General features: G+C 49.5%; 1 protein-coding gene across 3 annotated transcripts; it reads left to right on the top strand.

Moving 5' to 3' along the window:
* The first annotated feature begins 1,729 nt into the window (after positions 1-1,729).
* MEOX1 (mesenchyme homeobox 1) lies at positions 1,730-20,226 on the top strand. 3 transcript variants are annotated; one of them, XM_057715838.1, is made up of 4 exons: positions 1,730-1,744; positions 2,249-2,576; positions 16,809-16,981; positions 18,169-20,226. In XM_057715838.1, the coding sequence occupies exons 2-4, from the start codon at positions 2,453-2,455 to the stop codon at positions 18,289-18,291; spliced, it is 420 nt and encodes a 139-aa protein (XP_057571821.1). In that variant the 5' UTR covers positions 1,730-1,744; positions 2,249-2,452; the 3' UTR covers positions 18,292-20,226. The 3 variants fall into 3 exon arrangements, with proteins under 3 accessions (XP_057571821.1, XP_057571819.1, XP_057571820.1); XM_057715836.1 differs by lacking the exon at positions 1,730-1,744 and having other exon boundaries at positions 1,745-2,576; XM_057715837.1 differs by lacking the exons at positions 1,730-1,744; positions 16,809-16,981 and having other exon boundaries at positions 1,745-2,576.
* The last annotated feature ends 2,585 nt before the right edge of the window (positions 20,227-22,811 follow it).

Raw genomic sequence — 22,811 nt, 5'->3', positions numbered from 1 at the left:
GTGAGGTGCTAAAATCAGGGGATGAATGGCAGCTTTAACTACCATCCCAGGTGAGGAAATGGAAGCTCAGAGAGGTGAGGCGACTCGCCCCAGGGCACACAGCTGGGAAGTGGCAAACTCCGGATTTGAACTCAGACCTGTCTAACCCCAAAGTCTGTGCTCCTTCTTCCTCTGCATCCAGCTGCTCCAGACTGGACAGCCAGACACCGGAGGGCAATTCCTGCTTCTGCCATTGCTTAGCTGTGTGATTCTGAGCAGCTCACATCACCTGTGTGAGACCCGGTCTCCACATTTGGAGAACATAGAGCATAACTCTTCCTCTACCCATGATAGGAGAGTGGTGAGACTCAGAGCAGAGATGGGTGTGCAACAAGGAAGTCCCGGACAGAGCGCAGAGGTGAGTCTGCTTTGTGGCTATGACCCTGTCTCCTCTACCAGCCGGCAATGCCCTGGCCACCTGTTCCGGAAGACGGGATGCCTGTTTCATGAAGAATGTGTGTGTAGCCTCCAGACTGAAACTGAGACCCGTGGCCGCTCCTGGGGGAACCCTGGGCATCTTTGGAACCAGCCAGTGGGGACATTGTTCTTATGGTCCATCCCCATTTCAAGCCCCAAACTTGCTGCCCTGGGCCATGGAAATATTCAGTGGGAGAGGAGCTCTGGCCCCATGTGCTTGGAATGTCATCCTCCAAGAAATTATACCAACCCTCCAGAGAGACCAGCAGGGCATGGGAATTGAGTAGACGGACTGGCCAGTTGAAGTGGCGATGGGTGTGAGCACCAGCCCGGAAGACCATGCAACTATTTGCCAGCGAGAACTCCTTTGGGAATGAGAATCCCCTGACTCCTATTTCCATGCCCAGATTCCGCGGAAACCTTGGCCTCTGGGGGCGGAAAAGGGGAAGCAGGTGGGTGAAGGTTAGGGGGCCAGAGAGCAGGTGGGGGAGGCCTGGAAAAACTTCAAGGAACTTATCTAAGTGTCTTTCCTTTGCCATGGAGAAAAACAACTTGAAACCTCTCTAGAGAAGAGTGTGGCTAATTGGCATGTAAGTTGGAGGTTAAAGAGCGGAAGGAAGAATCTGATTGTTTTTTTAAGTTATTGAGAAAGTGAGAATGTCACTGTGGGCTGAGAGAAATAATTTTTTTCTGGAGTGTGTCTTTCTTTCTACTGCAGACCATAGTGGGCCGCTGAGACTTGCAAAAAAAGATTTCTTTTAATCCGCCTTCCTTTTTGCAAGCAGCAGTAGAAGGGCCTTTAAATCAAACGCAATCAGCAAACTTGTCTCTTGCACTTATTCCCCGCTTCACTCCCTGGAATTTGGCACTTGATGGATTCTGGATCTGACTTACGGCTTTTTCCAAATCCAAGACTTGGGGAATTTTGTTAACAGTGCAGTAAAATAACTTCTTAGTGTTATAGGAGGCACATTAAAGAAATGTGTGTGTGCTGCTCTCTTTCCTTAAAAAAAAAAAAAATACAGACAATGTTTCTTTAAAAGGCTCCATCTGCAAATCCCATTAGATGTGCATATAAGGTTTCTGATGATTCATAGTTGCCTGCTCGGGTTTTGGTTGGAGGGGATCGTGTGTGAGCTGGTTAACCCCTCCCTCTCCTCTCTCACATTTCACTTCAGAAATTTGTCACTCTCTCCCCACCGCAGGATTTAAAAGTGTGTCTCAGCAGCCCTGGACCAGCTCTTTGCAGGCATTTGCTGCAGGCTCTAGGACAACCACTCATCAGCTGGTGCGTCTGGGCTGGGACAGTGAAAATGTTCAGTGTCATCGGCGACAAATACACATACAGGGGACCCCGCTAGGCAGGCTGGTGTGTCGGGGGGGCCCAGGAAGCCAGGAGCGAAGTCCAACGTAGCTGCGGGCACACGTACGTGTGGCCAACCACATGTGTGCGTGCTATAAGGAGCAACTTTAGTTTTGGTTTTTATTTTGGTTCCTGGGGCGAATTTTCTGTTGAACATTTTTCCCTCTTGTTAAAAAAAAAAAAAAAAAAAAAAAAAAATTTTTTTTTTTTTTGCGTTTTTAACATTTTGATTATAAAAAGTGTAAGAATCCAACCTTTGAAAGGACTGAGGCGTGCAGCAGACGGCAGATGGATCCGGTGGCCAGCAGCTGCATGAGGGGCCCCCACCCCCCGGCCCCGGTCTGGGGCTGCCTTCGAAACCCCCACTCGGAAGGCAGTGGGGCCTCAGGCCTCCCCCACTACCCGCCAACCCCGTTCTCCTTCCACCAGAAACCAGACTTCCCAGCGACAGCGACGGCAGCGTACCCCGACTTCTCGGCCTCCTGCCTGGCAGCCACCCCGCACAGCCTGCCCCGGGAGGAGCGCGGCTTCACCGAGCAGCACCCCGCCTTCCCACAGCCCCCCGACTGGCACTTCCCCTTCTCGGAGGCCCGGTGTAGGCTCAACCCAGGCCCAGCGGGGGGCTCCAAGGAGATGGGAGCCAGCAGCCCAGGCCTGGTGGACACCACGGGAGGCCCAGGCGCGGACTATGAGGTCCTCGGGAGCACTGCCAATGAGACGGAGAAGAAGTCAACCAGACGGAAAAAGGAAAGTTCAGGTACGTGGCTGAGGAACAGCTGATGGTTCCTTTACTGTGTGACCTTGAGGAGGTTGCTTGCCCTCTCTGAGCCTAGGTATCCTGACCATGAATGGGGAACAATATGATCTGACCTACCCAAAGGCAGGAGACTTAGAACAGTTACCTTGGGGGTTGCTTTTACTCAGAGTTCTAGCATTTTCCGGTGATGGGGGCTATGTCTGTGTCCTCAGCTCTCCTGGGCCCCAGGAAAGACGCATTGGCAAGAGAATGAAAAGGGTCCACAAAGATTTGGAGGACACATGGGACGGAGCCTTGGGTACAGGCTGGCAACCGCTGGAAGGGGCTTTCCTGAGCTGGGCTGCCTCTGGGTCACGCTTCTCCCCACCATGCCCTAGCCAGCTCCAAATGGTCCCAGAGCCCCAGGGCTTGCTCCCTAGTTACCACCAAGGCTTGGAGGCCTAGGACCAAGCCTGGGACCCCAGACAGTTAAGTAGAAGCAGGACTCTGCATCTCCAGGAGTCTAGAGGCAGAGAAACAGACATAGGGCAGGGATGCGAGAGGCAAGCACTAAGATTTGGGGCAGACTGCCCACCAGGTATCACCTTGCCCAGCTGGGCTGCGCCCAGGCCAAGAGGCAGCTCAGCATGCTAAGGTCTGTGTGACCCCCCAAAGGGCCACTCCTCTGAGGAGTCCTCCTGAGGGATCCCCAGCCTTGGAGAGAGTCAGGGAGTCAGGCAACAGAGGGCAAGCACTGGATCTCAGAATGCAGGCAAAGCCCTGCTTGGTACTGGAGCAGCGGAGGCCAGAGGATAGAGCCGACCTGCTTTTTCAAATCTCAGCTAAAGTCCATCTCCTCCTGGAGGTGGGGACCTGTTGTTTCCTCCTCTCCCCATGGGACCCCCCTGGCTTCTCTCACCACCTGTTCACCTCTTCTCTGGTTCCCTGTCCCCACCTTGCCCGGAAGAGGACAGTGCCCTCGCCTCACGCCCCCACTGCCCCACTACGTCCTCCTGACGGCTGCCCTTGGGGTACAGCTGTCTGTTTGAACCTACAGAAGACCTTTCATGGGGCTAACCAGGGACAGGCAGCAAGTGAGGAGATTAACCAACCAATGAGAGTGCTCTCTGCTTTGCTTTATGAAGCAGCTTCAAAGCAGCACAGATTTCCCAAGCATCTTCTTTTTGCCAAGCATTGGCAGAGGCCCTGGCACTGCAGGGATGAATAAGGTGGTCTTACTCAAAGAGCTCAAACTGAGAGGGAGGAGAGGCCAGCAGATGCCTGTTTGGCAGTGGATGTGCTATGATCTAGGGAGTTCGAGGTGCTGCAGGAAACATACGATAACTCCTCTGAGTCCCACAAGTTTTTGAGTTTCGTACAGCAGGTCTTATCAGCGACTTGATTCTTTATGTGTGGAAAAGGAGAGACCGAAAAGTCTGAGGGGAGCTCTGCTAGCATGGAGTCAAACTAGGGTGACCCACTCATCTTATGTACCCAGGACTTTTCTGGTTTTAGCATTGAAAGTCCAGTGTCCCTGGGACAGTTGGTCACCCTAGAAGAAAGCTCAAACCCCAGACTTCAGAGCCCAAATCCCACACCCTTCAGTAGATTTCCAGCACAATCCTCATTTTGAAATATCTGGTCTCCATGCTTGAGAAGCCCCTCAGTGTACTCACAGTGGATGATTAAAAACCACAGCCTCCCTGGCTGCTCAGTAGTAGGGCTCTTTAAATCCCCAGCCAGTTAAACCTTGAACTATTCCTAAGCCTGGTTGGAGGTTTGCCGAGAATGGGACACTTTCTGCTTCTCCTCTCCAGTGAGCGCTCAGCCACTTGGCTCTGCGCCTAGTTGAACAGCTCTCCCCTCCGTGGCGCCTGCCACTGTAGCTCCTCCATCTGTGGCACCTGCCATTGTAGCTCCTCCATCTCTGCCCACATCCATCTCGGCTGCATCCAGCCGCTTTCCAGGGAACTGTGGGCCAAGGGCACTGGGAAGGCATAAGCAAAGCCAAGGGCTGGGCTTAGGCAAGCTCATTCCATGTTTCAGCGAGACCCAAGTGCACCATCTTTCCTTTTGGCGAGTGGCCCATGGATGGCGCTGCTCACGTGCCAAGCAGCTGGCCACCCCAGAGCACCCTCCTTAGAGGATCAGCCTCTGGTCGGGGAGGGTCCCACCCAGGAGGGACCCTGGGCTCTCCCTCAGGGTCCACTCAGAAGCAGCAGCAGGAGCAGCAGTCACACAAAGCAGGGCACAGCAAGCTGTTTCCCATTCATTCTCTGGGGTTCCGGACTCTCTCTGGTCAGCATGGGAATCTTTATTGCCTGGCTGCTCGCATCTTCCTTCAGAAATTAGCTGAAGGGGTAGGAGGCAGCAAAGATGAGTTTCGTAAGAGCCTAAAGAGAAGAGAAAGCGATGGGCAAGGCTCACAACTTACTCCAGGAGCCTGGAATTCAGTTCACAAGAGACAAACCCACGAACACCCCCACCCCACCCCTCCCTACCAATCTTGAACCGCTGGTTGGATTCTCTATTTTAAATGTTGACATTCTGTTCATCGTGAACTTTTTGTATTAATTTTGATTTTTTAAAACATCGCATTAAAATATTCTTTCTCTTGATTACTGAGGTTTTTGGCACTGCTTGCATTTTGCAGTCAATGTGAATATCTCACGCACCTCCCCCTGGCCTCCGCTAAGCCATCTCTGGAAGGTTAAGCAGCATTGATCAGAGGTGTGTTTTCCATCGTGCTTCACAATCAGGCAGACAGGTCGCAGGGTCAGCCCTGCCACTTTTGGCTGCTTGACGTTGGGAAAGTTCTTAACTTTTTGGAGCCTCTGTTTCCCCAGCTGTAAAATGGGACTATAACAATATCACTCTCCATGTGGAGTCACTGTGAAGGTTAAATGCTGTGATCCGTGAGATTAACACTGTACCTGGCACATGAGTTCGATAAGTAGCAGCTATGAATGGTATTAGGCCCATATTTCCAGAACCAGTCTTCAGAACACAGAATCTGACAAATAGCCCTATGGTTTGGGGGACAGTGGAATTTGGATATTTTCCAATATGCTGTCTCAGAAATTCCTGAGTCTGGGGTATAAGATGTGGGAACTTGTTGCAATCATTGTTGGTCCTGAAATCCAATTGCCACTAATTAGGAGCCTGGAGCTCAGAGATCTGCCAGAGAGGCTGGGGTAGGGGGTGAGTTGTACCTGGTAAACATGTCCCATACTGGTTGGCCTGGCCACGGGGGTCCAGTAACAGAAAGTTACTGAAAGTTTGTTTCAAAAGGAACTTCTCTGCTTGCCCCTCTCCTTCCTCTGCCAGTCCCAGATGCTCGCCCATCACTCCCATCCCTGGAAATGGAGCTGATTTGCTCAAGGAAGTGGTCAGGAAAGCGGGGCTCCCTGGACCCCACCCTGAGACTTTCTGTTGGTTCACAGCACAGAAGTGATTTAGGAGGTGGGTATGATGTTAACTCATCCCAACCACTCCCGCCCAGGGGCCAGGGGCTGTTGAAGACCCCTGCTGGCAAGGACAGCTGCGAGGCCACTCTTGTTTGCCCCAATCTGTCGTTGCTACCGTGGTCGTCTTAATTTATGGGAATGAAGGATTTCGCGGTGATTTCCTGACGGGGTTCAAGGGAAGGTCGCGCGTGATCAGCCAGGCTGCAGGTGAATCTGATCGCCCGCCTGGGAGAGCCGTGGTGCCCAGGATCAGCGCCACTCGCAGACACCCTCACATACTCACTCTGCCTTCATTTGACGCTGCTTTGTCCCATCCTCCTGCAGCTCCAACACGCATGCCTCCCAAGGCTCTTCCTTCCCTGATTTCTCCCTTGCAAGATCTGATATCCACCTCCCCGTGCCCAGCCTACGCGCACTCTCAATTTCCCCCGAGGTTGAAAAATCCTCCACAAATTAGCCTCTTTCCTCTCTTATCTCCCACTACAGGCCATCCCACCCACCTCCACCTCCACTCACCTCACCACAAACACACCAGTTTACTTGCTTTGCAAAGGCACCCGGCTCTTTTTCCCCATCCCCTCCATTCGCTCAGTGCCTCCCCCTGCCTCAAACACCATTCTCTTCCCTCACTCTTCTGCCTACCTATTTTAACATCCAGCTTGAAAGCCACCTACTCCAAGGACCCTTCCTTCCTTCTTTCTTTCCTTCATTCCTTCCATCCACCCTTCTTTCTTTTATGACTCCACTTGTACATAGCATCATTTCAGTGAAAGTTATAGTTTAAATGTTTCAAACTAATAGTATTGCTAGAACCCGTGCTGATTTTATAAATACAGCTTATAACTTCATAAAGGAGCTCTCCTGAGATTTCTTACCATGGGATATCTTGTATTTGAAATCTGCCTTTTTTTTTAAATTGTGTTCAAGAACACATAATGTAAGATTTACCATCATAACCATTTTTAAATGTGCAGTTCAGTAGCATTAACTAGATGTATATTGTTATGCAACAGATCTCTAGAACTTTTCCATCTTATAAAAACTCTATATACATTGAAAAACAACTCCCCTTTACCCTCTCCCCATGAGCCCTGGCAACCAGCTTTCTACTCTCCATTTCTAAAAATTCGATTACTTTACATATAAGTGGAATCAAGCAGTATCTGTCTTTTTGTGACTGGTTTAGTTTACTTGGCACAATGTCCTCAAGGCTCATCCATGTTGTAGCATTTGATAGGATTTCTTTATTTTTTTAAGGCTGAATAATATTGTGTTGTATGCGTACACACATTTTCTTTATCCATTCATCTGTCAATGGACACTTGGGCTGCTTCCACCTCTTGGCTATTATAAATAATTCTGCAATGAACATGGGTGTGCAAATATCTCTTTGAGATCCTGCTTTGAATTCTTTTGGATATATACCCAGAAGTAGGATTGCTGGATCATGTGGTAATTTTATTCTGAATTTTTTGAGGAACCTCCATGCTGTTTTCCATAACAGCTATTTTACAATCCCACCAACAGAGTTCCAGTTTCTCCACATCCTTGCCAACACTTGTTATTTTCTGGGTTTTATTTTTATAATAGTCATGCTAATAGGTATGAAGTGATACTTCACTGTGGTTTTGATTTGTATTTCCCTAGTGACTGGTGATGTTGAGCATCTTTTCATATACTTATTGGCCATTTGTATATCTTCTTTGGAGAAATGTCTTTTCAGGTCCTCTGCCCAGTTTTAAATTGGACTGTTTGATTTTTGTTGTTGACTTACAGGAGTTCTTTTTATATTCTGGATATTAATCCCTTACCAGACATATGGTCCACAGATATTTTCTCCCATTCCTTAGGTTGCCTTTTTATTCTGTTGTTTATTTCCTTTGCTGCACAGAAATTCTTGTTTGATGTAGTTCTATTTGTCTATTTTTGCTTTTGTTGACTATGCTTTTGGTGTCATATCCAAGAAATCGTCATCAAATCCAATGTCTTGACGCTTTCCCCCCATGTTTTCTTGGAGTCTGCTAGTTTTAGGTCTTACATTTTTAGGTCTTTAATGCATTTTGAGTTAATTTTTACATGTGGTGTAAGGTAAGGATCCAACTTTATTCTTTTGCATGTGGATATCCAGCTTTCCCAACACTATTTGTTGTAGACTGTCCCTTCCCCACTGTGTAGCCTTTGTACCTTTGTTGAAGATCATTTGACCGTCTAGGTGAGGGCTTACTTCTGGGCTCTCTGTTCTGTTCCATTGATCTATGTGTCTGTTTTTGCGCCATTACCATATTGATTTCATTACTGTATCTTTGCAATATGTTTTAAAATAAGGAAGCATGAGACCTCTGGCTTGGTTTTTCTTTTTCAAGATCTTTTTGGCTATTCAGGGTTCTTTGAGATCCCATGTGAATTTTTGGATGATTTTTTTTTTCTATTTTTGAAAAAAAAAATGTCACTGGGATTTTGATAGGGATTGCGTTGAATCCATAGATCGCTTTGGGTAGCATGGACATTTTAACAATATTAAGTCTTTCAATCCATGAACATAGGATGTCTTTCCATTTATTTGTGTCTTTAATTTCTTTCAGCAATGTTTTGTAATTTTCACTGTACAAATCTTTTGCCTCTTTAGTTAAGTTTATTCCTAAGTATCTTATGCTTTTTGATGCTATTGTAAATGGGATTGTTTTCTTAATTTCCCTTTTGGATTGTACATTGTTCATATATAGAAACACAAATGATTTTGTGCATGTTGAGTCTGTATCCTGCAACCTTGTTGAATTTATTTATTAGTTCTAAGAGGCTTTTGTGGAATCTGTAGGGTTTTCCACACACAAGATTATGTCATCTACAAACAGAGATTACTTTACTTCTCCCTTTTTGATTTAAATGCCTTTTATTTCTTTTTCTTGCCTGATTGCTCTGGCTAGGACTTCCAGTATTATATTGAATAGAAATGATGAGAGTGGACATCCTTTCCCTAGTTTCCAATATTAGAGGAAACTATTTCACTTTTTCACCATTGAGTATGATGTTGGCTATGGGCTCTTCATATATGGGCTTTCCTTCTATTCCTAGTTTGTTGAGTGTCCAAGAATCCTTTCATGACCTCTCTCCCCTCACACATGGAACATGCCTTGTTGACATCTCCATCTTAGCATCAAACAACAGTTGGCCCGCTTCCAGAGTTATAGATGCATATGGCTGCCTTTTTCCTTAAAACTGAAGTGTCAGGAGGGCTGGAATGCTATCTAATTCACCTGTGCAGTCTCCCTAGCACCTACTGAAACATTTGTACACAGAAGAAGCTCATTCAATGTCTGGCCAACAGCCTCTAGTGCAGCTTGGCATTCACTCATTCATTTTCTCACTTTCTCTCTGAGAGTGGCTCCACTGCCTGGCATGAGGGTTTTCATCATGTGTGAAGTACTTCTGTAAAATGCATCAGGACTTTTACAGTCTCACTCATGAAAAAGTGTGCAAAGAACCAGACTTCAATCATAAAACCAGCCCAGGGTCAGAGTGAGTGCTGGGTCAGAAAGATGTATAAACATCCACGTGCAGGCTGGGCTGACTTGGAGGAATCCCCTACAGGGTACTGGGGTCGGGTCTCAAGCACCGCCATGGCTGGGAAGCAAGTGGAGCTCCTGTGACTGACAATAAGGGGGACCCGTCACGGGCAGGCAGTTAGAGGGGCTCACGGCTGGGCGGCGAGGGGGCCCAGCCGCCACATGGACAAGTGGCTGTGCTCTCCAGTCTCAAGGAAGTGGCACCTTTTTCTAATTTGCAGAGCAGTCCCTATGGCCTTGCATCAGCCTTGCCAAGCACTCCCCATGGCCTTGCTCCCTCTCTCTCCTCAGTGGTAAGCATGGCTGTGGGGAGTTGGGGGCGTCTTAGTTCGCAGTTCTGGAAGCTAGAAGTCAAAGATCAAGATATTAGGAGGTTTGGTTTCTCTTGAGGCTTCTCTCTTTGGCTGGCAGACGGCCGCTTTCTTGTCTAGTCAGGTTGGATTAGGGCTCACCCTAACAGCCTCATTTTAACTTAATCACCTCTTGAAAGGCCCTATCTCAAAGTACAGTCACACTCAGAGGTACTGGGGGTTAGAATTTCAACATATTAATTGGTGGGGGTACACAATTCAGCCCATAAACAGAGGGGACAGGGACAGGGTTCTAGCAGTGGGACACATGCTCCAGTCCAGGGTCTGTTGGCCACTAGTGCTTTTCCATTCAGACAGAGCATTGCTTCTGGCCACAAACAGATCCCCGCTTTCTTTTTGTTTTTGTTTTTTAATTTTCCCGTTGTTTCACTTTCATTTTTTTTTATTGGGGTATAGTTGTTTTACCACGTTGTGTTAGTTTCTACTGTACAGCAAAGTGGAGTTCCCTGTGCATACAGCAGGTTCTCATTAGCTATCTATTTTATACATAGCGGTATATATATGTCAATCCCACTCTCCCAGTTCATCCCACCCCACCCTTCCCCTCCTTGGTGTCCATACATTTGCTCTCTACATCTCTGTCTCTATTTCTGCCTTGCAAACTGGTTCATCTGTACCATTTCTAGATTCCACATATATGCATTAATATACGATATTTGTTTTTCTCTTTCTGACTTACTTCACTCTGTATGACAGTCTCTAGGTCCATCCACATCTCTACAAATGACCCAATTTCGTTCCTTTTTATGGCTGAGTAAATATTCCATTGTATATATGTACCACATCCTCTTTATCCATTCGTCTGTTGCATTCTTATCTTACTCCCATCAAGAAAGAAGAAAAAAAGTGAAGACTGTTTTACAAATGAATCTCTGAAGAAGCAAGCTGTTTGACACAGGAAGAAGGAAAGGAGGTGATAACAAAATAAATGGACAGCTTCAGTGAGTGTTGCCTGGGTCACGAACGTGACACCAAGTACCACGCTGAGTGATCTCAAACCCACACTCACCCCTTTCTGGGGGGCAGGACTCGAGGCCCCTGCAGACCCCTGGGGCCAGCTTCCCTGATGCCCATTCTGCTCACTGAATCAGGCTGCCCTGGCCTTTGGCCAGGATTCCTCTCCCAGCCCCTACTCCCATTCCAGCCTTTTCTAGTTCATGTTTTCCGCTGTTTTCCTTGAACTCAGTGGTGGAGAAACTGTGAGCGGTGGGCCCTGGGTCCTGAATCCTACACTTCCTTTGGTGACAGCTGAGGTTGACATCTGGAACTTATAAACACAAAGCCCAGCTCTGCCCGTGCCCCCCCCCAACCATCTCAGAAGCTTGCTGCTGCTCCCACCTCTCATTTCCCCTGCCCCCCTACCCCCTCCACTTCTCTGCTCCCCGCTTCCATGGTCCCCCCACCCCATCTTCTCAGCCAGTCCATACCATTCTCCCTCATCAACGCCCACCCTCACCACCCCCCACCTGTGACTCTCAGCAAAGATGACTCTAGCCCCACGCATTCCCATCCCTGAATTCCCCAACTGCACTGCTGGGCTCCTCAAAGAGGCCGGGAGCCCCACCATGTCTCTTCAGGCCCCCATGTGAGACAGAAAGGGCCTGGTCATTGAGCTGGGGGGCAGGGGGAGGGCCAAGAGAGAAAGGCAGGCCAGCTCCAGGAAGCCAGGAGGTCTGTATGCAAATGCCCATCTGGTCTCGGGACTGGCTTCATTCCAGGTCCTGTCTATTTCTGAAGTTGAAATATCAAAACTAACAAGCACATTAAAGGTCTGGTCTGTAGCTCAGGAAGCTGTAGACACTGTTTTCAGAGGATTTACCAAGGTCTCACCTAGGGGAGTCCCAAGGAGGCAGACCTGGACCCAGACCCAGATGCCCTTCATGGAGTGAGCACAGCTCCACACTCATTGCCCCTGCAGTGCAGTGTGACATAGCCTGGACTGCTCCCGGGGGACTTTTTACAAGCCATTTAGTCTCTGAATCTTCCTCATCTGTTCCATGCGATAATATGCACCTTTCCTACCTTGTAGAATAAAAAGATGATCCAATAGGAAATCTGGGTTTTCAGCTCAATTCTGCCGCTAACTTGCTGTGTGTCTTTAGGCAAGTTTCTTACCTTCTCTAGGCTCACCTATAAAATGAAAAGGCCACATCAAATCATCTCTAAGCCTCCTTCCAGGTCTACTATTCTATGATTCTGTAGTACAGAGAAAAAGCCAAAAGAAGTTTATCTCTGGGGGAAAGAAATCCATTGTCAGTTGTTAACTGCAGAGTGCTGTTTGAATATGGGGCATGTGACTATCTATCTGGTCTTGGATAGAAATTTATGTTAAATGGCTGTGAGAGTTGGGGAGTAGGAATACAGGACTCCAAAAAGGCACCTTCCCCAAGGTCTGTCTGAACCTCCCCGTAGTTCCGATAAAGCTGTCTGCTAACTTTAAGAAGGCCTGCCAAACGTGACAGCTATTTATGAAATAATTTACCTTGGATGGTGTAAAAGCTCATGGTGGAAACCGCAATCACACATACATCCTGTTTGCATTTTTCTGGGCACTCTGGATCATTCCATCATGGCCCTGCTCCCGAGGGTGTGCAGAGGGTGGGGCGGGGCCGAGCGGCTCCTCCTTAACCTCACAGGCAGCCAGCTGAGCTCCAGCCTCCTCCCCCTGCAGTCCTGGAAGAGGCACCCCCTGGCCCTGAGGAAGAATCAGGACCAGGAGGACTGATGTGGATCGTCACGCTGATCAATTCTAGTTACTGTGCCTGGAAGCAACAGAGACACAGACTCAAGTACAGATGTGCAGAAGTGGTGGAGAAGGGAAAATAATTAAAAGGCCAGACATTGAAAAGGCATCCCTTTCACACAGTTCTGGAGACGTGGTACCTTGCGAAGCATCGTGTTTTTCCTCCAACAGCATCGTGTCATCTCTCCAAAATCATCTCCAGTAGAACCTCTCCTGATGGTTCTTCAAAAGGAGTGGCAGCTGTTGTGCCAGGCACTGTGCTAAGTGTTAACACACGTTACCCATCTTATTTTACCTTCGCAGCAGCCTTCAGACCACAGTAGGTGCGGCTATTCTGTTTTACAAATGAGGAAGCTGAAGCTCTGCGAACTTAAGGGACCTGCCCAAGGTCAGAGAGCCCTTTCTTGGAGCCAGCTAAGTCCCAGGCTCTCCAACGGGTCCTGAGAAATCTCTGCAAACACGACTCCCCTCTACGCAACTCCAGGCTTGGGGAGCTGTGCCTGTCAGAGGGAGAGAGGAAGTTCCCCAGCGTAGCCCTGGTTGTTGGGCTGAGGACCCTTGGAAAGCTGCGGAGGGCCTCGAGACAGAATACACAACACACGGCTCCTTCCTTCTGACTAAAGGTTGGAACCTGGGGCCAAGACAAGAATCTTTGAAACTGGAAGGGACCTCAGATTCCAGATGGGGGGGTTCTCAACAGAAGATGGAGCAGGGAGAGAAGTTGTCAGGGTTGTGTATTGGAAAAGAGCTCTGACACCGGCTCCCCAGCGGAAAGAAGGCCCAGCCCAATCCCATACTTCTACCCATGGGGAAGCTGAGGCCAGAGAAGAGAGGGAGGCTTCCCAACAAAGGTGTACTCTCAGGGGATCAAGCCATCTTGGGGGTGGTGTGCATATGAACCATGCATATGAGCCAGCAGAATGGAGACTCCCCGGCCAGAAATGGCATGAAAGTGCTCATTATTTTTCTTTGTCTTTTCCTATCTTAATGAAAATGTTGCAATTTTTTTACTCTATTGCAGGAGAAAAAAGAACCATAATTTCCACTTCGATTTTCATAGCAAACTTGTCATACTTCTGGCCCTTTCGTCATTCCTAACATTTCTAAAAGGTTCTTATCCCCTCCAGGAAGCTGATGAGGGACAAGGGTCCTCCCAGTGCCAGATGCTTTAGCAGGCGTTGCCCTGAGTTTCACACAGGAGCTCAGACACTTGGTTCCCAGCTCATCCTGAGGCCCCCGTGCCTAAATCAGGATACTAAGAGATGAGAGAGAAGAGTGGATAGGGAGGGGTTTGGCCTGGTTGGCAATGGTCAGCTGCCCACATATCCAGACCAAGACCAGCTCCAAAGGGCTCCTCCCTCCACCTCTCCTCTTTTCTCTAGGAAGGATTATATGCCGGACTCTGTGGTGGGGGAGGGGGGGTGGTATTTAGGGGGTTTCCACAGGGCATCTGTGCACACCCAAGCAGGCCTGAAAGAAGCGGAGGGTGGGTGTGGGCATCAACCCAGGACAGGACCCCCTTGGAGCCCTGGAGATGGAGACAAGCAGAGCTGCCATGGTCCAGGTCCAGCCCTGAGCCAGCCAGACGCAAGAAGGAGAACTTTACACCAGGGTTGATGGCCACGGCTCTCGCAGGTGAATCTGGATTCACATCTCAGTTCTGATGCTCAAAAGCTGCCTGGCACACTTGGCAAGTTCCTGGGCCTCTCTAAGGCTGCTTCTGCCTCTGTATACTGAAAATCTAGCAAACATTTAGCAAGTACCTCCTATGTGCCAGGTACAGTAGCAAGTGAGAAAAAGCAGTTACATCCCTGGGGAGAGAGCACTATTAATCAAATTATCACACAAATCCACATGAGAAAGCTAAAGGGATAATAATACTACCTACTCCTACGGGTGTAGTGTGGGGAGGATTAAAGCAGTGACTGCATCTTAGCACTTGGAATCCTTTAAGAAACGACAGCTGCTATTACCCCAGCCCCTCAGATGGCAACTCAAGGAACTGAAGAATCGTAAGAATATATTCGTCCAGCGCTTTAATGTTTTAAAAGCATTCTCCACACACAGCAGCTTGTCCAGGCTTCCCAAAAACGCTGGGAGGTAGATTTCTGGATGAGGAAACTGAAGCCCAGAGAGGTTAAGCGACTTCCTCAGAAGCTCCAGCAAGAAGATCCAGGATTCAAACCTCGGCGCAAGTCCCCTGGGTTTGACATCCCCGCTGCAGTGAAAGGAAAGGGCTGGGAAACCCTGAGCCCGGGACAGGAGCGGATGGGAAACGAGCCAGCTTTCCCGATCTCGCTGTGTGCGCGAGCGCAAGGCTGTATTCCGGGAGGGGCGTCCCTCCGCGGCGTGACCGTGACCGCCCCTCCCTCCCGGGCTCGCGGCAGCCAAGGCTGAGGACTCCTGGGGGACCCAGGTCAGGAGGCGCGTCCTTCCCCTCCAGCCCCCGCTCCGCTTCCGGAGGGGTCTGGGCAGGCAGCCCGGCCGGAGAACTCGCCCCCTTCCTTCCCGCCTCCGGGCGCGCCCGGCAGGCGGCCCACCCGGACCCGGCACGGGCAGCCGGGCATCGGGGCTGCGGGGACCCCCGGGGGCGGCCCCTCCTCCGCCTCCTCTGCATCCCTGGGGACGCCGGGCGGGGGCGGGTGGCGCACCGGTCTCCCCGGCTCCCGGAGGCGTGGCGCGGGGGCGAAGGATGCGCAGACTGAAATACAAGAGGGACTGCGTGGAAAGCGCTACAAAGAACCGGCTGGCTGAAGTTCCCGACGGGAACGTGGGGTGGACAAGGGGGCTCCGCATCCCCACCCCGCTCGGCAATCTGGCTGCTTGGCCGGCTTCCCTGTCTGTAAAACAAGGACAATGAAGTGAAAGACTTCTGACTTTTAGAGCCCTGCGTAAAAAGTGCTTCCTGGAGCCCTTCCCCGGCCACGTGGCACGCGTTGGTAGTTCATTGTGTGGGTGTATCGGTCTCCTTCCTGTGAGCTTCTCCACCCATCACCGCCCCTTACCGTGTTCAGGAGATCAGGATATAGTCCCTTCCGTGTATACAGCACTTCGCCGTTTGTAAAGCCTTCGTGAGTATATATCATTGGAACAGTGTGTGAGTCAAACTGCCCGAGTTGGATTCCTGCCCCCACGGCTCACTGGCCAGATGAACTCGACGAACTTGGACAACTTGCTTCACTTCTCTGTGTTTAGTTTTCTGGTCTATATAGTGGGTCTCGTCCTAGAACTTACCCGGCTGAATTACTGTGAGGATTAAGTGGCGGATGCATGTAAGGTGCTTGGTCCTGCACCCCTGTTATCAGCTATGATTGAGCCCCTGCTGTGTCGAACTCAGAGCCTCCTTCATAAATGAACTTTCCAGACTCAGACCCTCCTGGTGTCAAAGGTGGGGAGGCAGGGAGGAGGGGAGAAACTTAAAGCAGCACTTCTCAATCTACATGTGCACACACCTCCCTGGGGATCTTGCTAAAATGCAGATTCTGATTCAGTAGGTCTGAGGATGGTGGGGGAGGGGGGTGGCAGTGGAGATCTTGCAAGTCTGACCAGCTCCCTGGCCACCAGGGCACCCTCTGAGTAGCCAGGTCTTAGAGCAGAGGTTTGTAACCTTGACCATGCGTCAGAATCATCTGGAAGGCTTGTTAAAACAGATCGCTGGGCCCTACCCCCGGAGTTTCTGATTCAGCAAGTGTGCAGTGAGGCCCAAGGATTTGCATGTCTTAACAAGTTCCTAGGTGATGCTCATGTCTCTGAGGAGGGAGAACCTCAGTTTTAGGGCATCCTGCCCCACAAACTTATAGCCACTGCTAATGTCAAGCTGCGGGTGGGAGACCATTAAACAGCCAAGGGCAGCTTCCTGTGCTTTGGGAATTAAAAACAGTTGTGGGGGGTGGGGGGGGGAGCGGTACGCCTGAGGTTGGGATCCAAAAATCTTTCCCATGGGGGTAAAGACGCTAGAATGAATGATAAAGGGACACCATGAGTTCTTTCTTAGCATCCTTTAAAAATAAGAGCAACAGGGGAAGCCTGCCCTGTTGCTTGAGGACAAAAGAAAGAGAACCGAGGTCCCTGTGGCTCAAGGCTTCCTCTTTGGGGCCCTCTCTCCGCAGACAACCAGGAGAACCGAGGGAAGCCGGAGGGCAGCAGCAAGGCCCGCAAGGAGCGGACGGCCTTCACCAAGGAGCAGCTGCGGGAGCTCGAGGCTGAGTTTGCCCATCACAACTACCTGACCCGGCTGCGGAGATATGAGATCGCCGTAAACCTGGACCTCTCCGAGCGGCAGGTGCAGCCCCGGCGAGCCCCTCCTCTTCTGGCCGTCCCTCCTTTCCTGTGCGCTCTCCTCATCCCCCTCTCTTCCCCCCTTCTCCCAGAACCCTCTCCTTCCTCTTCTCCCTCTGCCCCAGTCCCGTGGTTCTCAACTCTGGCCGTACCTGACAATCACCTGCAGAGATTCTAATAACACCGATGTCTGGGCTCCACCCCTAGAGGTTGTTTTCATTGGTCTAGGGTGGAGTCCAGGCATCAGCAGGCTTCAGAGGTCCCCCAGGTGATTCTCACATCCAATCAGGGTTGAAACCTCTGGTCTGGTTATCCCCAGACCTGAGAGTGCAGTGGGATCACCCAGGCCGTTGTTTAAAATGCAGATTCCAAAGCTCCACAGGGTGATTTTGCAAGAATAATGCGTTGGACTGGGGATCTGCATTTCTAATAAGGTCTCCAGGTGATTTGGATTGCAGCTGGTTCCTGGGCACACTCTGAGGAAAACTTCCTAGCCCTTTGTTTTGGGCTTTCCCTCCATGCTCTGACATGCAGTAAAATATAATAATGACAATAATAATAATACTAATAATAGATAGCAGCTTTCAGTTGACAAAGTGCTCTGCTGGAGTGCTAGATTTCGAATCAGAGGACTTCGAGTCCAATCCTGCCTCTACCACTTTGTCACCCCAGGACCTCTGGGACACGTCTTCTCCTAACCTCTCTGGTCTCCACCTGTAAAGCAGCGACAGAGCCCCACCCTGCAGGTTTACCTGCAGGTAAATGCTGAAGCTCAGATGAGAAAATGTCCAAAGCAGAGCTATCTAAGCTGAAAAATGCTTTCTAAGTGTGCCTAAGGGTGAGGGTGGTGATCCTCTCTTCCCAGATTCTTGGGTAGTAGAAGCTAGAGGGAAGGGTGTTGGCACAGGAGGGGCGGGGCTTGTGAAGGGGGTGGGGCCAATGCAGAGTGACTCAGAACCAGGTCTTCTGTCTGTCAGACTTTCTTTATCTGGAGACATGACGGGCCTTCGTGGGTCTTCGTGGGCCTCCCCTTTGGTCTCAGTTCCTGGAGGCTTTGTAGGCGTGGGGAGGGGCAAGCAGAGTTTTGAGCTGGGGGGCCCTCAAGCTGCACCCTGGGTAGCTTCAGCCTCAATATTGGGGAGGTGGTCACACCTTCATGAAGTAACCAGGCTTCTCTGCTTCCTTCATCAGGTCAAAGTGTGGTTCCAGAATCGAAGGATGAAGTGGAAGCGTGTGAAGGGGGGTCAGCCCATCTCCCCCCATGGGCAGGACCCCGAGGATGGGGACTCTGCCGCCTCTCCAAGTTCAGAGTGAGAGTCTCCAGGGAGAAAAACAAGACTGAGGACTGAGCCCCCTACCAACCACCCCCACCCCAATCCCACCTTCACCTTCTCCCATCCCCGCAGGGCAGCCTCTCGTGTCCTCACAGTGACTCTTGGATGGGAAGCTGCCCAGGGTTTCTGGGAGCCTCGAAGTGTCCCAGAAAGTTCTGTCCAGCATTTCTTCCCACAATTCTCATGGAGTCCATCATACAGCGGCCAGACTGGACCTGTGTGAATCCTGGGAATAGCTCCAGGGACACTGTTTCTCGGGGTCTCTGCTGCCACCCACCCCTCCTCTCACCACCTTCCTCCTACACCAGCCAGGCCTCCTCCAGGTCTAGACACCTGGCCTGCTGGGAGAGGAGCCTTAGGACCAGCTGGTGACTCATGAAAGCAGATGCCCCAAAGAGACCCAAGGAGATACACACACCCTAGACCACCCTTCCTTTCTGGGCTCTATACCTGAGGCTTTGGGGGACCTCAGTTGTCCCAAAACCCAAGGGAAAATCAGTGTGAGGAAGTTTGAGGACAGAAACTTGCTGCTACAGATCAGAAGCCATCCCTGGATCCAAATTTGCTGGCTAAGTGGGCAAGTTCATGAGCGCTAGCTGGAAGCAGACAGTCGGGAGAACAGCCTAGTGTAGGTCTCTGTGGTCCCCACACAGGCCTTTCACGCTGGCTTGATTGGGTGATGAGAATGGACCCAGGACAGCACCTGCTTCTTCAAAATCAGTTCACACACACACACACACACACACACGTCAATTCACAGATACACCCGGGACTGCTGAGCAGGACACCAGAGCCCCAGAACAGCTATTCTTTTTAAATCTATAATTTCTGGGTTGGAAACTTATCCAGATGCTCACATTGTTGAGGTGAGGGCTGGAGAAGGTCCCCTATGTCCTGAGGATGGAGGGATCACACTAGGGCCTAGAAATGTGGAACCCTAACATGGAAGTTTCTCCAGCTGCAATGTCCTATGCTTTCAAAGAACTCTGACCACAAACAAGGACCAAAAAAGTCCCCCTTTCTCCATGGGATGCCTCTGAGGCCCTCCGATGTGTTCCACAAACACTGTTATGATGGGAGGAGCTGCCACGTTTATGTGTGTGGACTGCCCAGATCCCCTGGGACTGTTGGCCAAACAACCTGGGTGACTGATGCCTTGAGAAAGGCCCCCTGCCTGCCTCAGTGCTCTGTCCCCCAACACCAGCTGGTGTTGCAGAGGGAGGTCAGTGAGAGTTTGGAGCTCTTGTATGTAGATGTAATCATTCACGTGTTTTAAAAAAAAAAACAACCCACCTCCTCATCCCAAAAGGACAGACGCTGTAGAAAATGATTGCCAAATGAGATGGCTGGTTAGAGCCTGTGTAATTTTTTCTAAAGCATACTTCATCTATTTTCTTTAGATTACATCAAGTTAACTGTGTAAGGTCAAGTCACTTAGTAAGAAAACTCTTTGAGAAATAAAATCAATAAGAAAAAGCAAAGTTCCCAGGTCTTTTTCCCGGCAGAGCTAAGAACCACAGCTCTGTTCTCAGTCCTCTGATGCTCACATGATGATCAGCCAGACAAGGCCTAGAAGCAATGAATAAAAGGAGGAAATCCTCTAGACCAAGGTATCCCTTGGTTCTTCAAAAGGTGGGGGTGCAAATGTAACTGATGTTAAAAAAAAAAGAAAAGAAAAAAAAAAAAAAACTCTTCTTCCTTGCAACTGTATAGTCTTCATTTCCCATTGAAAAATTTTAGCTTTCAGTTTCCCTAACCCACGGCTTATCAAATAGACCAAGTTCCATAAACAAAAGTTCCGTAAACTCTTTTGTTAATAAAGGAATCTTGACCATAAACTAACCATCCCTAATTTTTAAATTCTAGGTTTGAAAGTTTTTGTTTTCAGGGTACAACAATATACACCAGCAGTAATAAAAATGACACAAGAAAAATTGTCCTCAATTCTGTGTCTTTTTAATTAGAGATTTGTCTCACCAAGATGTCAGCACTGGACAAAACAGGACTGGCTAGAGAGAGGGGAGGGAGAGACCTCGGAGAAGAGACCTGGCCAGGATTTCGCATGGAGGCAGTCTGGGCCAGTGTGGGCGGTGACCGGAAATCACATCAGCAGGAGCTGGCAGGGGAAAGCAGACCCACCAAAATCAAGGTGCCAAAGGGAAGGTTCAGGTTCAAAGCCAAGCAAAGCAGACATCCTCAGGCACGCCAACACTCCCTCCCAACGCAATTCCCGTGGCTTCAGAGGACATCAACCTCTCTTGGTTTTCTTGTCTGTCTATAATATTCCTTCTCTGTCTCCCATGAAGACTTAATCTCCCTTCCTCAATGTTTTGGCCCCGCTGCTGGTTCCCAGGTTTTCCTCTTTCTGCCCACCATCCTTTTCTCCTCTTCTTTCCCTCCCCACATAATCCCACCTACCTACAATTTTTTTATTGTGGTAAAATATACCCCACATAAAATTTTAACCATTTTTAGGTGTACAGTTCTGTGGCGTTACGTATCAAGACTTTCACATTGTTGTACAACCACTGACATTGTCTCCAGAACCTTTTCATCTTCCCAAACTGAACCGCTGTACCCATTAAATAATATCCCCACCTTCCCTCTTCCTTCCACCTACATTTATACAGTGTTTACTGCGTGTCAGGCACTGTTCTTAAGCAGTTTACATGGACGAACTAAGTTCATTCTCTTAACAATCCTGAGAAGTAGTACTGCTATTCCTGTCTTACAGATAAGGTAAGCAAACCAGAGAGAAGTTGAGTAAATCCCCACGGTTTTGTAGCCCGTTAGTGGTTATCATAGATCATATGGTTGGGCCCAGTTATTTTCTTTTCTCTCCACTAGATAAATACGGCTCCCTGACCGTTGCCACATGCTGTAGCTCGGGTGGAAGGAGTGTATGCCCCACCCCACTGACTTCAGGCTTGTCCATGTGACTTGCTTTGGCCGATAGAATGGGAGCAAAAGCACTGAGTGCCCTGTCTATGCAGAAGTTTTAGCGCCATCACATGACTCTGCCATTGCTCTTTACCTTCTGCACAAAGGAAGTGAGGCTGAGATGGGGGTTCCATCATTACCCTGGGTTCCAGAATGAGAAAGACGTGGAGCAAAGCCAAAGCTAGCCCACGGCCTGCACCTATGTCAGTGAGGGAATAAACCTTTGCTGCTGTAGCCACTGGGATTTGAGGGTCATGTGTCACTGCTGCGCCGCCTCGTGGAAACTGACCACTCCAGGGATGACACTGGGATTTGAATCTTGGCATTCTGTCGCCAGACCAACATTCCCTACCCCTGATGTGGGGACCTAAAGTTTCATATTCTGCTGCCTACTGCCCTTTGCCACCTAAATGGCTACAGGCACCTCAAACTCAAAATATCTGAAGAGGAAACCTCCACTCCCCAGATTAGGCTGACTCCTCTGCCTGCTTCCTGAATCATCTATTTTACTTGGCGACACCACGAGCTACCCATTCACTCGTGGTAGAAACCGCATTCACTCATACGAAAATCTGGGACACATCCTTGATCCTAACCTCTTTGCTTTGCAAAACCAATCAGTTGCCCCATCCTGTTCATTTCATTTCCTATGTAGATACCTCTCACATCCATGCATGCTTTGTCTTGCAGACAACATTGCCTTTCTTCAGCCTGCCAACATCTCAGAGTTGAATTAGAGCCTCTAATAGCTCTCAAAGTCCATCCCCTACAGCAGTGGTCCCCAACCTTTCAAGCACCAGAGACCGGTTTCATGGAAGACAACTTTTCCACGGATGGGTTGCGGGGTGGGGGGGTATGGTTCAGGCGGCAATCCGAGCGATGGGAAGACAGTTCAGGAGGTAAACTGTGGGGAGCAGCAGATGAAGCTTTGCTCGCTAGCCCACAGCTCACCTCCTGCTGTGCTGCCCAGTTCCTAGCAGGCTGCAGGTCTGGAGTTAGGGACCCCTGCCCTACAGCAAACACACACACACAAATTCAACCTTGTCACCCCTGATCGAAAACCTATCAGTGGCTTCCTATCACCTACAAAATAAAGGTCAAAACTCTTTATATGCCTCCAGGGTCACCACGTTCCGGCTCCTCCCTCTACAACCTTGTCTTACCCTCCCCTGCCACAAAACCCAGCAATACCAAGCCACTGGCCCTTCCCTATACACATACCACGTGATTTCTTGCCTATGTTCCCTTGCTCATTTCCTTCTGTTTGGAAAGATCTCCCAGACCTGGATGCCACAAGGACTTAGGCATTCTACTAGCACTGAATGGGACAACTTGAAAGGAACACAGAGGAAGTTTTAAGGGGTCAGTATGGCCCAGTTTTCAACAGGAGGCCAATGCCTGACATCAGGCAGCAACAAAGTCCAATGTCTAAAGTCAATAGAAGAAAATCTCTTTCAATATGAGGATTTTAATTTCTCCAATAATAGTTTAAAAATCACATTGAGGAGAGTCTGATTGTGAAATTAAAGGTGCACACACACATCTATCGAGATTTCTGGT

This window comes from Hippopotamus amphibius, chromosome 17 (assembly GCF_030028045.1).
Source record: "Hippopotamus amphibius kiboko isolate mHipAmp2 chromosome 17, mHipAmp2.hap2, whole genome shotgun sequence".
Taxonomy (NCBI): Eukaryota; Metazoa; Chordata; class Mammalia; order Artiodactyla; family Hippopotamidae; genus Hippopotamus; species Hippopotamus amphibius.
This window is presented reverse-complemented; position numbering and strand designations above follow the sequence as displayed.

Coding starts and splice junctions, on each gene's coding strand:
- MEOX1 (XM_057715836.1), top strand. CDS start 2,108: ATGGATCCGGTGGCCAGCAGCTGCATGAGGGGCCCCCACCCCCCGGCC. Junction 2,577..16,808: donor ACGGAAAAAGGAAAGTTCAG/GTACGTGGCTGA, acceptor CTCTCTCCGCAG/ACAACCAGGAGAACCGAGGG. Junction 16,982..18,168: donor TGGACCTCTCCGAGCGGCAG/GTGCAGCCCCGG, acceptor TTCCTTCATCAG/GTCAAAGTGTGGTTCCAGAA.